Here is an 18,393-nt window from a genome sequence, read left to right on the forward strand (position 1 = left end):
CTTGTGCGAACAAACCCACCAGGGGTCTCCTTCCGCGTAAGGGGTAGGAAGTCCCATCCTTTACCTGTCAGCCCGCATCTACTAAAATCCCCCCACTTATGCGGCAGAGGCGACATTTGAATGTACATGCATACATCCATGTAAAATTGTGCGCACATGTATGTGCGTACAGCCAATTTTATTATCATACGCACATATACGTGCGTGTGCAATAAAATGGCCATGTCCTTTGGCGCAAGCCAGCTTATGCAGGTACGCGTGCGCCTGCACAACTGTTTCAAAGTTACCGTCTTATTTTTTTAATGCTAATACGGTCTGATTTTAAAAGAGCCACGGCGTAAAAAAACGGAGGGGGGTTACACGTTGGCCGGGCCTTGCATGCACCACGCACATTTTCAGAAGGATCCGACCAGGCACGTAACCTCCACTGCATACCGAAGTGCTGGGCCTCTCCAAAGGGGAGGTCCGGGGGAGGCGTGGTCTGGGCGGGGAGGGGGGCGAGGGTAGCCATTAGCCGCTGTCCCAGGGAAGCACATGGTAAAATCCCCTCCCCCCACGCAAGTTGCGGGCTGCCCGCACTTGCCCGCACAGATTTTAAAATCCGGCTCACATGTGCATGTAACCACTGGATTTTATAACATGCGCACACTGGCGTGTCCATGTGCACGCTCCGGGAACCACGCGCTGCTTTTAAAATCAATCCCTCATTGTGCAGAAGCCACTCCAAAAGTAGAAGACGGAAAGGGACTGAAAATCTCCAAAACAATGGAGAGTCTGGTAGCCGAGAAAAGAAGCGTGAAATGGCATAAATCAACTTTCACAGCCAATCTCCTCTGGGTCCATCTTTAACTAAAGTCGGATTTAAAGAATGTTTTAACTAGAGAATCCAAAAGATGTATCCTGTTCAAAAAATGCATCATTTCTTCAAATGTATTTAAAAGAAACTTTTCCTCAAAATGCTATTGGCATTCTGAAGGAGCCCAGATAAAGGAAGATTTTGCACCAGTTCTTCACTCATTAAACTGGCTCTGAGCAGAGGTACGTTCACGTATTTTTAGCAAAACACTAAATGGACTCAGATGTGAGCAGCTAAGGTAACGTGGGTGATTGGTTTCTGCAGGGTGGGTGTCCCCATGGATGACAGTGAAGCTAAGTAAGTAAATGCTGGGTTTTGTTTTGTTTTTTAACATATTGTGGCAAAGTGTTTGTGCATTTATTTTTTTTTTTTAATTATGTACATACTGATGTACCCCACCTAGAATTTTAGAAAGTTGCAGATTTCAAAGGTTTTAAAATAAAAAATATAGACTGTATATTATTACATTTCCAACATAAGATTAAAGTGAAAATCCCTGATGGTTGGCAGGATTGAGAGAATTCATTCCAAAATCCATATGATAAGTTGTGGTTATTCCTGACAAAATACCAGAGGCACAGAAGTGCAAGGTCCGTATAACATGCTGCCCAGCAAACACAAGACCAGATTACAGTGTCCCAGTAACTTGTGAACCTTTAATGCTAGCTGCTAAGTCTGGGGCTTCCGTTAGCTCTGTTTCTAGTCCTTGATATCCCAAGGGAATGAAAGTATTAACTCTGAAATCCCCATAAACTTAAAACACAATTTCCGGCTTTAGATAAAATGGGTAATCTAGTAGGAGGTTAAGTTCTACCTTTGCAGCACCGGCCGCCTAAGCCATTTGAGCTCCTGGGATACACATTCTGGACCGGTGGCACCGAACTGACGCAGAGAGAGGGGGGTGGATTTGAGGGAAAAGGGGAATCTGTGACTGCCGTCCCTGTTTACACGGTAATGAATACCTCTCGGCCGTATCTATTGTAGTAAGCATTACATTATCAGACAGGGCCTAGCCACTCTAGCGGGCACTCGAGTGTGACTAAGTACCCAGCTTTCTGCTGGAAGAGATGGGTAAAATTTACAGCCTGTCCTCCCGGGTCACAGAACAACCTCCGACGGCCTTTGCAGAAGAGTAGCTGCACTCCTTCCCTCCCTCTTCCAGTGGGGGAGGCAAAGGGCAGGATTTATGAAGAGCCACAAGTCCTTGGACAGAACAAAGCTGAGTGCGGTCTCTTGAGCAACACCCTGCCACAGAAAAGCATTTGATCAAAGACCTGAGACAGAAAGAGCAGGGAAGGCGATGGCGGCAGAGGGCATTCATCCCCATTCCAGCTCTGAATCCTGCTTTGCTTTTCTTTTCTGGAACAGCGTCCAGAACTTGTTTATGGTTGCCTGTTTAAAAATGCATGCTGAGCAGGCCAAGGACATCTACTGTCAGAAAAAAAAAATATATATATTGTACAAATCTGTACCTGGAGGAAGATGCGACTTTCACATTTTCATAATAAATGGTATCACTGATTCTTACTGTTTATGGTTTGAGCTTTGTCATTAACATCAATAATCTACTGCACCAAAAAAAAAAAAAAAAGATAACTTTCCAAAGCAGTAAGAATTTTCACTCCTTGCAAAGGGATACTTAAAATTATGGTTTTCTACACTGTAAAACCATGAGAGACAAGAATGATCTGGCCAGCTAAAAAGGAACAGTTGTTGTGATGACGTCGCTGCTTAAAATTATAGCAACCAAGACGGCTTTGGGTCTTAAGGCTAAGCACACACTATCTGTAGTTACATCTTAAAATTTTACTGTAAACTTCCAGTTTGTTCCTTCTATTTATTGTTACAACACTTTCCTCACACTGAGCCTCGAAACATTTGTTTTTACAGTAAGGTTTAAGCAAGTTTACTCACCTGTAAACAGGGTTTCCCACAGACGGTAGGACGAATCAGCCAAGCTTTTTTACAAGTCATGGCTAATCCAGCCCTTCTTGTCAATGGAGAATTAAACCTCGCTTGGAAACAGAAAGAGAATTTGATTGCAGATGAAGACTGTAATAGTTGGTCGAAGGCTGAGTTAATAAAGTTGTTCGCAAAGGTCACGAGGAAGCAGGGGGCACTCCTGGAAATAGTAAAGCAATTCACTGTTCCTTGTTCCGATTGTGTGGTTGAGTTTCTCTGGGATGGGGGCTCGCTGCAACTCAATAATCAGCAAATAACTGTCGGTAGTGCGACAAAACCCTCAAGGCCCATCTGGTCTGCCCATTTCCCCCTTCCTTCCGCAGTACTGCAGATCCTGCTTCCCCCACTTCCAAGGGAGTGGCAGAGACGGGTTTGGGTGGGTTCACCTCTCCCACTTCACCTCTCGGTGCTTTTAAATCTCGATGCCACCATAAGGGCCTATTCCATAAGTTCGGAATGGGAACAAGTCCCTTCTGAATAATGCCTAAAGAGAGAAAAATGGCATCTCCGTTTGCAATTCCCCCTACAAATAAAGTGTGAGCCAGTGACTTGCTTGTTGCAGGTTCTCGAACCACAAAATAACCTTGTGCGTCAAGAAAAGTGCAATTATCCTGACAAATAATCCCAGGAGTCTGGTCCAGGAACTGTGCAGTTTCCAAGCAGTATGCATGAAAAGAAAGCATGCAGATTTTCAGACTTTTCTCATCCAGTGGTAACAGCCTATCAATCATTTCAAGAGTGAGTTAGACCCGGAGAAGTTTATAACAGCAAAAGCCTTTAAAAAAAACAACTCTATTTACTTTGGAATTAGGGAGGGAGTTTGTTAATCTCTTTTTTAAGAGAACAGTGTCTTATCAGGGCTATGCTGTGCTTGATCATGATCCCTCCTAATTTATCTGAAAGTCATAATGAAATAACATTCCTTAAGAAAGCAAGGCAATTGCTCTAGCTCGGGAAGCATACTAGACAGTGAGCTAGATGTAATCATATGCTGGCATATAGCGAGGATTCGAAATGATAATGGGGTTAACACAATGGTCATTTGGACTGTTTTTTTGTTGGGTTTTTTTTTACACACACTCTTTCCTCCTCTGTGTATTCCAGTTTTTTTAATTCCTATAATTTAATTTTTCCATTGTCAGCTTGTTGAAACCCTTCCAGTGACTCAAATGATATCTCAGTAAAATTTAAGAAGATAATCACAGCAACTCTAACTTGAATAGAGCACCTGAAAAATGCCTCAGTCTTGTACAATTTAGGATCCAAAAGCTAGCTGATTATCTACAGATACATTGGCCGGTTGCATATTTTTTTTATCCCCCATGCTGGCTCACGATTGGGGGCTGGCTCAAGGGATATCTGAGCCCGTTCCAGAAAGATTTACTCCCGTTCAGAGTATCTTACACACCTCTGAATTTCACAGGGCAGAGGCTAAAAGGATCGCACAGTTAACATGTATATCGCTATACACGTCTCTAGGAAAGCATCGCTCCCCACATTACAGAAAGGTAGGAAGGCTTGGACGAGACAAGCCCTTGGATTCTCTCAGGTAGCAAACTGCAAAGAGCTTGCTGGTTGTTTGGGGGTGTCCCAACAGCCACGGGAAAAAAAGGAATACGTTTAGAAAGCAATGCCTTGCACACATTTCAAGGAAAGCAATGAGGGGGGAGGACACCATTGAACTGCTAAAACTGGAAGAGAATTTCAAGGTCAAGAGTTCTTGGGTTCATTTTAACAACCTAAGCATTCATCATGCCAAAATTTGGGAACCACACAATGGATCTTCAAGGCTCTCAGTGGCTAAAATGTTTAGTTTGGCAGGTCACTAATAAGATTACTTAATTAGATTAATCAGTGGATTAAAAAGCAGTGAGTTATCTTAGTATTTATTTTTTATTGTATTATTATGTACATTTTATTCATTTATATTACGTATAATTTTTGGTTGTACTGTTTATATGTTAGTCCTGAAAGCCGGGTGTCAACTGTCCGATAGCCCATCCCTACCAACTGGATCATGTAACTGGAAAAAAAATGACATACCTGATTCTTATGTAACTGTACTTTCAAAAGTCCTGCTAGCAATCAGTGTAATAGGGATGTGCAATTGTTTTTCCCGAATTAGGCATGGTTCGGGAGAATCGAAAAACAATTGAATTTTTTCTGAAATTTCGAAGAAAATTCATTTTCGAGTTAGTGCGCACTAACCTGAAAATCGGGGTCCCCCTCCCCCCCAAAAAAAAACCCTGAACCGCGGGGAAAACAAAATTCCCGCAAGGGGGCCCCGAAACAAAGCCCGACATGAACTTATAACCTGAAGCACATGTCTAGTATGTAAGTATTCTTGATTTTTATCTGAATTTTTTTTTCTAAACTAGGGTGGTCTTTATTCAAGAGAGCTTATTTAACTTTTAATTTAGCTGGATAAACCCTGAAATTTGAAATTCCAGCCCCTCTCACCAGCAAAGCATTACCTGGGTAAGTAATTAGCAGTTAAAATGTAGCTGGATAAAATGAGGCATTCCAGGGATGTGGTTAAAAGGTATCCAGCAAGCACTGATATTCAGGGTAAGTCTGATCCAGGAAAATCTATTCTAGATATAGCCAGATCATTTTATCTGGGTAGTTATCTGAGTACATTCGGTGGCGGCCAAGTCCCGCTGGATATCTTGGATAAAGTTAACTTCCTAACTTGATCCAGCCATATTTTTGCTCGCCGGATGATGACTGAATACCGACCTCATGATCAACAAACCACCTGCGACTGTTCACTGTGGAGGAAGCAGAAAATACAGACAGGGCAAGAAGACATGGAGAAAGAAGTCTACAAGCATCAGGTTTCTGATCAGTCTGCCAGGCTTGCTGACCTAGATCCACCAGCTTACGGAGGACAGCCCTCCATCTATGACCCACTTTGCATGAGAGGAACCTGGACGGAACTTCTGGCCTTGTGAAGCAGTGCAAAAGAACCGCGATAGCAAAGCTGAGGATAGCTAGTTTTCTCCTTTCAGTCAGGGCTCTCCAGTCACAGCAGGGCTTCGGACAGTCTGACTAGCTCTGGGAGGGAAAGATAAGAGCCTCCTTTAGGCATTGCTTAATGGCACAGTGACTTCAACCAGCATAGTAAATCAGGAGCAGGGTGCATAGTGATCCACCTGCAAGGCGCAATCTCAACACCATGCCTTTTAAGCCTTTTCTTTAAAAGACTACCATGCTTTTTCTCCCAGATCCATTATGTTGAAATAAAGACATAAATAATCAAAACTGGCTGCTTTGGTGCAAACTCCGCAAGTACTTTTCCAGTAATCAAAGCTAAACTATGCCCGTAGCTTTGCCATGATTGTTGCCCCTCCCCCCAAAAAATACCTGCTTTTTGTGCAGATAATTTCTGAAGGCAAAAACAATGTGCAGAGTTTTTGGTGTGCAAAAGTAGTCACATTGCTCTCTTACTCGACCTAACCCTGCCCACTGCAATGCCTGCAAAGTACATGGGTAAAAGTGCATGTGGTGTTGATACACAGGCAAACGTTTGCCTGCATAGAAGGTGAGCAATAACAAAACAGCCCATTTCTGCAGATTTGCTTTTTTGTAATATTCAGAACGCTTATTTTTTATTATAATCCTCGCAGAATACATTGATTTAGAATAGGTGAGAAATAGAAACTCTTTAAAAAAAAAATATTAAAGTTGCACTTTACTTGTGGAAATGCCTTTCCTTACTGAACTCTGGTGGTCTCCACAATCAAGTCTGCAACTTTTTTTTATTGGACAAATGCAATGCTTTTTGTCTGGCTTCCAAGAGTCTACATACCCCCACTCCAGCAGCATAAAATGACCTAAGGCTATCGACAACAAGGAAAGATCTTCCTTGGCACATTTTGCATGAAGCTCATTGCCTTGCATGCCCTGCACTACATGAAGCGCTTGCCTTGCATGTCTTGCTTTGCACGTAGCTCATTCCTTATCTTGCCTTAGCTCATTTTGCATAAAAAGAGCAGAATTCTTGCAGCAGTCTCAAATGTATGAGGTTAGGCCAAAAGCAAGTTACCTGCATCTTGCTGGCTAATTTATGATTTTAAGTTCCCGACTGGGACAAAGTGGAAACTGTACTATTTCACTTTCCAGCTCCAGTGAAATCAATTTAAAATCCCTTTTTCTAGCAGACTTCTTACAATAAACTTTAAGGGGGAAATGTTGTAAATTATGCAAAATCCGCTGGTATAGTTTCATGTAGATTCTGCACTATTTCTCAGATGGGATCCCTTTAAGAACTGCCAAGAGAAAAATTACCCGCAGAGATTTGCACCCGCTTTTTCTACAGATATTTTTCCCTGAAAAAAAAGTGCAAGGTTTTGAAAATGCAAAACCAGGCCCGCTGTTGCCTTCCCCAGCCTAACCCACTGGGTAAAAGTACACGTGTTGTTGATGCATGTGCGCACTTTTACCCATGTATGGAGCAATCCATTTTCAGAATGCCCATCTACCCCCTTTATCTATCTAAATTATCTTTGAAAACTGTCTTCTGTTTTGGAAAGGCAGCGGAGGCGGGTCCCAGAGATAACATGGGCCCCAGGTCATGGACCTCCTCCTCACCCCCCATGCCCCTTCTTGTCCTCATTTTGGACCCGGCAAGACCAATCCCTGGTGGCCGCCGGGTCCTGGGAGGAGAGAGAAACTAACTCGTGGATGACTCGTACGGCCTTGTTCATCGCTATGAGTGTCAACGGAAAGTTGTGCTTGGCCCAGCAGCACAGAGTCTGTTTAAATTTACCATACTCTTTCCCTTTCTACGAGGACCGTCTTGGGATCAAATCGGGTGATTCCTGTGATTTCATGGCTTCAAACTTTCTTCCGTTCACCCTCCATCTCTTGAATGTTTTTTGGGGGTTTTTTTGCATTATTGTTCTTTGCTTTGTGCTCAGCTTGTTGCAGCGGGGGAGGGGGGGTACCTGAGCATATGCTGGGAAATTAAGAGGATTTTGAGAGGATGGGAGACGTGATGTACTGCAGGTGTGGGTTTAGGTTGGAAGACAGTGGGCCCCAGCTGCTGTTGTGTTTGAGGCATTGTGGACCCTTGGTCACAATGGAGATGGCTCCGCCCATGGGGAGGAGCCCCGTGGAGAACCACTGCGATAGGCTGACACAGTTAGCAGACACAGTAGGGATAGAGTCTTTATTGTAGTACTGTATAGATGGCAATGCAGGAAGGTAAAGCACTGATCCACGAGGTGCCAATACGCTCAACAGGCTCAGAAGCATAGTCTCACCCAGATGTTCACGATAGGCAGGAGCCCACAGTGTGGGTAATGCCGCATCTGGTGGGTGAAGTTGGAGCGCTGGTTCGTAGAGGTACTCAGAGAGGAAAGGCATCTTCCTGATGGTGGAATGGTGGGATGAAGGTCCGTGGTGCAAGATATGAAGAAGATAGGCCCTCGAGGAGCGAGTACCCAATGGTCCAATATCCTGGAAGAGTAAGAGAAAAGACCCCTGAGGAGCAATTGTCTAGGTTAGTGAGGACCCCAAAGGGAAGTTGGAAGCGAGAGACCCCCGAGGAGCGGGTGTCTAGAGCTTCTGCTGGAGCGAGGCCCTTAGCAAAAGGAAGCATCTAAGCTGGCAGCTTAGAGCAGGCAGAATAGCAAAGCAAAGTCTTTGCTAACTCAATTTGGTAGCGGAAGCGGAGGCTAGTTATACCCTGAGGTACTGACGCCATGCGGAGGGGCCGCCCCCGATGTTCCCTCCATGATGTGTATTTGAGCGTCAGAGATGTACGAGCTCGCGCCCTAGGAGGCCACAGGAGTGAGCATGGCGGATGGGGACGCCCATGCTGGTCTGAGAACGCCGAGGCCCGCAGCAGCCGGCACCGGAGACAGCCATCTTGCCCAAAGAGAAAGGGGAGAAAAAGATGTAAGGCAGAGCAGTCGCAACCATCTGCAACCGACGGACGCAACAGCTGGCTGTGGCGGTTGAGCACCTGAGACCGATGGGCCTATAGGTCTGGTGACTTGGGGTTAGTTTTAGATTCCTGTGCCGTGGTGGTTACGCTACCAGGGATGATGGGGGATTCTTCAGTTGTTATAAATGATATAGGTGTTAGTGAGCTTGGGTACTGTATAAAATAAAGCTGTGGCCCTTGACCTCAAAATGGTTTCTGGTGTTTTTTTTCCATTGGTGAATGAATGAGAGAGGATGGGCAAGAGAACTGAAAGGTGATCCTGGGTGTCTTCATGTTATCAGCACAGATATAATTGTTTTTGAAAGATAAGCAACCTACCTGTTACATTCTGGCCTTAACCTTAATCATAGTATATACAAAATCAAAATCTGCCATTTCCAATCTCGTTATAGATTTAGTAAATAAACTTGTAATGAGCTAAGCATTATTTGTGAGCAATCTAATTGACTATGCACTAAAGAAATGTTGTATTGACTGCTTGCATTAACCTTCCATCAGTTACATGAATGGCAGCAGTTGCCATTTCTACCGACCCTCCTCTGTTTCACAGGACTGTAGGCCCTTAAGTTGAACTCTGCTGCCAGTTGAGATATCACAAACAGTGGCATGCCATGATTAAGTATGATCTCATGGAGATGCTGAGATGCCGTAGGTCAAAACATAAGGACTGTCTCTGCCTGGATCTTGTGGCCTGGAGCTATCTGGCCATCATCCTGTAACAACCGGATCTCTGCAGCAGTGCCTGGTCTCCCTGACTTCTCTTTGCAGCACTGATTGGCCTCTGTTGGAAAAAGGATGCTGGGCTTGATGGACCCTTGGTCTGACCCAGCATGGCAATTTCTTATGTTCTCATGATTCAGGAGATAAACATTCCAGAAGACAAAATGGACTCTTGTCCTCAACTGCTTATACCTTACTAAAATCCATTAGTTTATAAGAAGCCATCAGCATCTCTGTCATTTTTTTGCTGCTTCAGGAGAGGTGCTTATGAATGCCTTTCTGGGGTGGATCAGAATGTTGTCCCAGTTGAGCTCTCAGTTCTAGAACATTGTTCCAGGACATTCCTAGCAATATGTTTGGCCACAGCTGGATGTGAAGCAGCAGACAGCCAATGAAAGTGATGATTAAGAAAGCACCCCGTTATTATCAGGTTAGCCATACAGGGCACTAGTTCCATACATTTGAAACCCACCTCCCAAGGAAGACAGAGGCTAAAGAGCATGCAACCATTTAAGTGAATTGCAGCAGAGAAAAAAAAAAGAGGACAATGCAGTTATGTAACATGAGCTGCCAGACCAGAAAACCCAGAATGAGATTCAAAAAGGTTGCCAGACCCCTTACTGTGAACATGCTTAAATGACCATTGAATAGATGAGACTCAGGTAGGGGATTTGCATGTCACAGTCCCCTGGACTAATGTTGGTAATTTGCAGTGAAATATCACTTTAAATCAAAGGATAGCAAAATCCTATATTACAGAACTATGACTGGAAAAGTCCTACATTGAAGAATTCTGAATGAGGGAGGGATTTATGAGAGAAATGTACTGAAAAAACAGCCTGAGGAAGCAAACAGATTCTCACCCTAACAAGGGGAGTCAGACCCTTGGGTACCCAGTTCTCAGGCAACAGGAAAAAAAAAAACAGGCAGAATGGAAGGGTTTGCACACATTCTCTTCATGGTCCTGCCTGGGTCTTGGCTTTTGGCTGAGAGAAGGTGACTCATCCAGGCTGGGTATCAGCGAATGACTGGCCATGACCTTAGCAGAGCTAAAATCATTTAAAGCTGCGACTGCAGAGGGCCTGAATCACTGAACACTAAACAAGTCATTAGCCTAGTGGAGCTGTAAACCCAAGCCAGGGAAAACCCTCCTACCAAGGGAAAGAACTGAAGGACAGCAGCAAATCTGAAGGTGGAGTGGTCTCCCAGGAGGAAGAGGACCCCCAGTAGCAGATCGGGAGGTAACCTTGGGTCTCCCTTGAGAAGGGGAGGTGTGGACCCCGGCAGCAGATAGAGTGGTGCCCCAGGATGAAGGGGATCCCAGCGGCAGATCAGGGGATGACCCTGGGTCCCCCATAAGCAGCTGTGCCAGGTAGGGAGGATGGTGGGGGGAGCGAAAATAAAGTTTGGAGCGGCCTTGGAGGGAACGGGGAAAGCCATTGGGGCTCCCTTAGGGCTCGGTGCACGCAAGGTGCACAAGTATGCACCCCCTTGCACACGCTGACCCTGGATTTTATAACATGCGCGTGGCAGCACATGCATGTTATAAAATTGGGTGTACATTTGTTCACAGTCCCATTAGTTTTCCTGGGGTGAAGGGAAAGAAATCCCACCCACTAACTCCTTCTTCTCCAGGTGGAGGCACCAGGTGCCAAGAACATGAGGACTGACGGAGTCTGCCTAAAGGGGGGCTATTGCCAGGTCAGATCTGGACCTAGGAGCATCCTGTGAAGCAAGCGGTCAAGAAGGCATTACACATTGGTTTCAGAAGCAAGCAGACCAGCAGTATAAATTCTACTTCTATGTTTGTATAGCATGGAGTCCAGGAGAATATAAGGTCAATTGCACTATAGCCATGCTATAAAATGAACAAACAAGCAGAAGCCTAGATTCTCTTACCACAGAACATAATCAGTCTTTCTGCAGTACATCTATGGGAGAAAGAGCATGTACCAGCCTGGTTTTAAGGATACCAGCATTAAACTAAAGAAAACCACAAGCCAGGAAGATTAAGTATAGCAGTTTATCATGTATGATATACAAGTCAGAAGGAAGAAGTCCAGGGGTCCATCAGGTACAGAGGTGATATCGTTACTTCTTCTTAAAGCTTATTTTTTCTTTCATCATTTTATCTCATTTACATACAATTTATAAACTAAAGAATGTTTCATAAATTCAAGTATTTTAATCCCTTTCTTTCTTAGCTGGATTTTTTCAGTTGAAGTCCCATATTGATCCTGTAAATAGGGGTTTCCAACCCTATCCTTGAGCTCCCCCAGCAAACCAGTTTCAGGACTTCCCCAAGGAATAGGTAAGCACATAAACCTGCATGCCCTGCCTCCACCGTATGCCTCCAGGAGAGGGTTGGAAAATGCCAATTTATGGCATCTAACTTTGATATAGATAAGAAATATTTTTAACACTAAAGTCCAAAATAAATACAAACAATGTTTATATTCTGATTTCTGAGGCACTTTGAAGCAAATGACATTCAGGTACTGTAGGGCTTACAATCTAACAAAGAGATTTACTGTACCCACAATAGTTTATCACAGGAGGGTCCAAACATCATCGGTGGTATCCCCACGATATCGAGCCCCTCTCTGACAAACTATCACGGCAGTACCACGGTAGAATGTTTACCTCGGCACAAACATGCGACAAAAAATTGCTCCACAATACGGAGCTTAGTCCCACAATGGCGGCCCACCTCGGCTGGAGCAAACACTGCATTAGAGTGCCAGGTGGCCCAAATCTACCCCCAACTCCTACAGTTCAGAAATCACCCCAAGGGCCTTTGGAGACCCTCTCCACCTACCCCACCACTTTCCCAGGCAGCTCTGGCCCCCCAAAAAGTTAAAAGAAAAATTAAAAGGCAAACAACACAGTGAGGGTCCACTCCCTTGTCCATCCCCTCCCCTTTTTCCAAAAATGTACCCCCTTAAGCCTTACCATCCCTCTTTCAAGAATCTCCCCCATCAGTCCCCGATCCAAATAATAAAATATCCCCGGGGTCTAGTGGCCCCCCCAGCCTACCCCCAAGTCCCAGCCATAAAAAATGACCCTGTGGTCTGGGGGGGGGGCACCCTGACCACCCACCCCCCAACTGTACCTCCAAAAACCTGCATTAGTGGTCAGTGGGGGCCCAGAGTGACCTCTAGCTCTGGGCCCATCAATTTTCAAAACGAAGTCAACCTGATTTTGCGCTATCATGTGATAGGAACAAAGTCCGGGGATTGGATCTGGGCCACATGGCCTCAGGATTTTATAAATCTTTACCATTTCCCTCTCAGTTTTTTTCTTCTCCAAGTTGGAGACCTAAGCTGTTTAGCCTAAGCCCTTTATCATTCTTGTCACCTTTCTCTGTTCCTTTTCTTGGTCACTGCATCTTTTTTGAGATGGGGCGACCAGAACTGAATACAATACTGAAGGAGCCGTTGCCCCACAGATCTATACTGGATACCAAGATAAAGACGCTGCGTAGCTTTCCCAGGATAACTTCGGAACAGCTATTTTTCTGGCCACTTATGCGTGTAAATTTAACTGGACAGTGCTCAAAGCGACGGTAACTTTCAAACGGCGCACGTGCATCGGCCCGCACCCAGGGACACGGCTATGTTGTAATTGCGCATCTCTATGAGCATGTTATAAAACAGCCTGGCCGTGTGCACTCGTGCACCAAATCCCGCTTCGACAGCGTAAATCGGTGGATTTTAAAAGGGGCGTGCACCGACACTATTCCCACTTTTACCAGTTCATCCCCAGTTCGCCCAGTTAAGAGAGAGGTCCTCCACGCCCCCCCTTAGCCTTCACTCCCCCCAGTCATCCCCAACCCTTAAAACCCCGCAAATCCGCCTATATTTCTTTATGTTTTAGCTTACGCGGCATCCATAGAAGAAGTAAAGTTATGCGGCAGGGGGCATCGGCACATGCCGGAGTGCAAAAGTATTTAATGTGCACATCTTAGGTCCTTGCCCCGCCCAGACTACGCCATGCATCTTTCTGAAAGCTTTTGAGATGTGCACACTGCGGCATTTACACGCGTATCCAGGCGGCTTTTAAAATCCACTTGGCGCGCGCAAGCCCCCTAATTAATGCACACGGTGGGCTTTTAAAATTCACCTTTGTGTGCAATCAGCAGCTAAATTTAAGCCCCCCGACCCTGGAACATCTCCAGTGACACCCCTTTTAAGCTATGAATTGTACATACAAAATGTATGTAGTCGGTGGGGAGAGAAGTTCGGGGGTTTTTTGCAGGAAACTCCAAAAGTTACCCACACACAATCTTTGAATATCAACTTCTCTCTATATATATATATTTGCAGATGCTGTATAACATTATCTATCTATCTATGCACACAGATTAAATAGTACTAATTAGAGGTTTGAAAAGGGATCATTGTTTCCTGTATCAGGAGTACACTTGCATTTCATCCAACAGACAGATCATGCATCAGAAATTAATGAGTAGCAAGCATTGCTAGGTCTTCTCCTGCATAGCAACACAACTTTGAGGACATGATCACGGGAATGTTAGATGGAATTAGGATTAGCGTTTACTAAGGGCTGCCCTGAGACCTCACACTTCATTTCAGCAAATGACATACATCTCCACTACCACTAATACATCAAGATTACTTTGAACCTGTACTAGTTTCTGAACTTCCAATACCAAGCATTTTGGGATTTGTAGTCCTGCATTTTATATCGAGAAAGAGAAATGCAAGGATATAAGTGACAGGCAGTAATAAACCCAAACATGCCAGTATAAATGCAGGGGTTTCAGATAAACCATGTAGCTCAGACCTGCATTTCCAACTAGAGACCAAGGAAAACATGTCGTCTTTTACTCATTTTAAGTGACTTCTTTCATATAAAAGAATAAAAGAAACCCAAGCATGAGGCCACACTGCCTAGAAGATATTATCTTGACCTGCATTAGCAGGCAGGATGCACACATTTTGAGAATGCTTCCTGGAATTCAGAACATGTTGGTGCCCAAATCCTGTGATGGATGTATCCCTACTCCTTCACCAGAAAATTGTACAACGGTGTTAGAAACAACATCATTTTACGAATCAGGATTTGAATGCAGTATTACCCTGGGCACAGCACGAAAACATCCCAGTCTCACAGAATCCAAAGATTCTTCAACTCATCCATCCCATCTTTTCTTAGCAGAAAATAGCTGTTTAAATTGTGGCAGTTCTTTAACAATTAGCTTCATAAGGGAGGGTGTACACTTTGGACTCTCTTGTGCTCTTGAGGAAATGTTAATCGTTACTACCATTCTGATCATCAGGACAACCTCCCTCCTGATGCCATTTTCCATGCTAAAAATTCTTGGGCTTCTCTGCACAGAGAGAAACATTTTCAAAGACTTATTCCTCAAATCCAGGGCTATGGGGACATCGCCTTGGGCATCCTTGCAGCCTGCCAGTTCCTTAAGTCGGCTGATTTATCACACGAAACAGTTCTGCATCTTTAATAGCATTCAGGAGTTCTCAAAGCAGCTTAAAACCCAACAGGACTGATGTAGTGTTAACAGGACCGAAAAGTACCGCAACACACCTTCTCAGCACAGCCAAACGTTAAGCCCGTCGTTTTGAAGAAAATCAGATTTTTCACATTTATCTTTATTTGGAATCCTACTGTTTAACCAGAGCTGGATTCCACATGTGTTCTAGACAGATACAACCATAGGGAGAGACAGATGTATAGATAAATACTTTCAGACACTTTCCATTGCTCTGCCAACACAGTTGAGGTCTCTTTCAAAGATGAATGAAAAAGTGTAGTCTTGCTGGAAAAAAAAAAAGTTATTTGTAAAAAATATTAGCAAAGTTTAAAAGAGAAGGTAAAAAGTTGTCTCCACTGCAGCTTCTGCACCCAGTACGGACAAAATGCCTGCCACGTGTGCAACACCAGTGCCAGCAGAAGACCCAAGTGCCACTAAAGGGCCAGGAATCCCTGAAGAGGTGAAAAAATTCTCAGGTCGGGAAGAGAGTAGAAGACAAGTGACTCGCCACAGGCCTGGGTATCCTCTGCCCCTGACTAAGAAAGAGAGAAGGCAGCTGACACCATAAGTCCAAAAATATCCTTCCCAGAAAATTGCATGGGTCTACATTTGTAGAGTTATAGGGCCTGATATTCAGACACTGGATAGCCAGATAAGTAGGCCCTATCTGGCTATCTAACAGCCACTGAATATCTGGTTATACTCAGCGGCCACTAGTTAGTCGGATAAGTCATTTATCCGGCAGTCTGGCTAACCAGCTAACTTGGGGGTGGGCAGTGGGTGGATCAGGGCGTGCTACTTAGCCGAATAACTTTTCTAGCTAAGTGGCAATATTAAGACTTTTAAGTTGTCCATCTAAGTTAGACCAGCTCAATAGCTAAGTAGCAATTTCTATGCAGATAATCAGTGGCATAGTCGTCTTAGTCCTATTAAGTCACTTAGCCGTGTAGGCTATGAATATCTACCTCAGCATATAATATAAATATATACGTATGCATTTTGTACCACTGTGGCATAACAAGAAATATCTCAGAACCAACTGAAGAGCACACTCAAATCTTGTCCTGTCAGAGATGCTCCTGCAACCCAAACTCAGCTTTTCCAACTAATAAATATCTGTCACCAGCATAAAACATTATAAAGAAACATTGTCATGCCTGGTAAAATGGGAATTGAAAATTGGCTAACATTTGTGTCCAGCTATGGTACAACTGCAGACACTGAAGCATCAGCATACCCTACCTTGCTAAACCAGTTCACTTTCAACTGGTGCTGACTTCTTGTCCTATGAATGTACATTTCTTTATGCTTCTCTGCTACATTTGGAAATATAAGTAACCCTTCTAGTATCGTATTTTGTGACCCTTAAACTCTAATTTTTTCATTAAAATATTTGAAAAAAAACAAACAAACCAACACTAAATATCCAAAAGGCATGAAAATCGTAAGTGGATAGATGGGGGAAGACTGGTTTAATGATATTTAAATTGCTGTTTTATCAACCTTGAATGAGCCCCCTTAAATAAGAACCCACTATTTCACATGAACACCAGGAATAGCACAGCTAGCATAATACGCTCCTTAGATCTATGTTAACAGCGTAATTTTCAAATGGACCTCTGCAGGAAAAACAGTGCATTACCCACAAAATCTTCTTTTAGAGTCCTGCATGACCAATACACAAGATAGAATTATGCATATTCACACTGTATGCATGTCCTTCTGTGCACATAGGGAGAGGCCTTCCAGGGGCTGGAGTCAGGCCAGAGTTGGGACTTGTCCACATATACTTTTTGATTTTAAAAATCATGAGGCCTGGTCAGTGGATACGTTATCTAGCTAAAGCTGGCCGGATAACTTGTCCTGGGTATTCGGCAGAATAAATGTCCCTCTGAACATACTCATCTAAAGTTATCCGGCCACGTTTTAAGGATGCTTCATTTCTCACCTAGTGTTGCGGCTAGATGCTGCTGGAGAGGATAGTGGACCCTTGGGCCGACCTACCGAGGGTGACAGGGTAGGCCGGGAGGCGGAGACCCAGCCTGGCAAGGCTTCACCCGGAGCCGGGAGCCCCCCCGGGAGGAGCCTGAAGGGGCCCGGGCCCTTGGGACTTAGGCGCAGTGAAAGAATGTCCAGAAAGGCTGAGGCAGAGAGAAGGCCGGAGCCCTATCAGCAGCAGAGGAAGTGCGGGTCTAAGGTCAGGACCAGCAGGGACGCTGGACTCCGGGCAGGCAGCGTGAGATAGAGTTCGGGATGCCCGGGATAGGTTAGGAGCCAGCCACGCTGAGCCGAAGGTCGGGTGAAGGCGGGTCAGACCGGAGGCTGCAGCGGAGTCAGAAGTGACCCGGAACCTGGGGCAGGCCGTGGGCTGTAGCAAAGTCAGAAGCAAACCGGAGTCGGAGGCAGGCAGCGGGCTGAAACGGAGTCAGAAGCAAACCGGAGTCGGAGGCAGGCAGCGGGCTGAAACGGAGTCAGAAGCAAACCGGAGTCAGAGGCAGGCAGCGGGCTGAAGCGGAGTCAGAGGCAAACCGGAGTCAGAGGCAGGCAGCGGGCTGAAGCGGAGTCAGAGGCAAACCGGAGTCAGAGGCAGGCAGCTGGAAGTCAACAGGAACGCAACTGGAAGCAACTCAAGAAGTTGGGAACCTCGTTGCAAGGCGTTTAGGGAACGTCTGAGCGCCGGTTATATCGGGAGCCGGGCGTGACGTCAGCCGCGAGGGCGGGGCCGGGTTTCTGGGAGCTGGGCGCACAAGAAGGACGTTCTCGCGCGCACGCGAGGCCGGCGAGGAGCAGGCCCGCAATGGCGACCGCCACGTGGGAAGAGAGGGACCACCGGGGCCCGGACCGGGCGGAATCCGGCAACTACTGGAGCGGAGGTAGGCGGGCCTGAGCCCTAACAGGAGAGGGGCGGTCGGGACCGCAACACCTAGTATTAATTTTCTCTGGTTGAGCTGCTGATTTGACACGGTGCTCACAGACAAAAAGCAAATGAATATTGTTACAGCACCAGAAAATGCTCCCATGCATGCAAAATATGCAAAAAAAAAAAAAAAAAAATACTCAGCCAAAACCCGTAATGAAAATGGCAGATTTTTTTTTAGACCATTTAAGCTATAGAAGAAACAGAGTAAGCTGGTGCAATGTTTTCCAAAAAGAGAAAGCAGCTTGATCATTCAGCTATGGAAATGAGCCCATGTTTCAAGGTGGTGGCGGTGGGGGGGAGACAGGAGCAGGGCGTTAGGAACGCTCACCTCGATGTAAACAAGATATAATTCCTCCTGAAAAAGAGATGAGAAAATCTGCAAAGGACTCTCTTCCGTGTGGAATTGAAGAAATCCGTCCATCCGAAGGGCACACTCTGTCCTGAGCATTAGCTGCATGCCTGTC

The 18,393-nt window shown here is 45.1% G+C and overlaps 1 protein-coding gene across 4 annotated transcripts in view; it reads right to left on the reverse strand.

Moving 5' to 3' along the window:
• The window catches only part of SETBP1 (SET binding protein 1), a 535,593-nt gene that overhangs the window by 342,143 nt on the left and 175,057 nt on the right, over nucleotides 1–18,393 (reverse strand). The window contains exon 1 of one of the 4 annotated variants that reach the window (XM_029580981.1): nucleotides 18,258–18,375. The exons of the other annotated variants lie outside the window; for them this stretch is intronic. Within the exon in view, the coding sequence (XP_029436841.1) occupies nucleotides 18,258–18,350 (93 nt within the window). The 5' untranslated portion in view covers nucleotides 18,351–18,375. Of the gene's footprint in view, nucleotides 1–18,257; nucleotides 18,376–18,393 lie in introns of those variants that run through there. 4 annotated transcript variants of the gene reach the window in all.

Source organism: Rhinatrema bivittatum, chromosome 1 (assembly GCF_901001135.1).
Source record: "Rhinatrema bivittatum chromosome 1, aRhiBiv1.1, whole genome shotgun sequence".
NCBI classification, from domain to species: Eukaryota; Metazoa; Chordata; class Amphibia; order Gymnophiona; family Rhinatrematidae; genus Rhinatrema; species Rhinatrema bivittatum.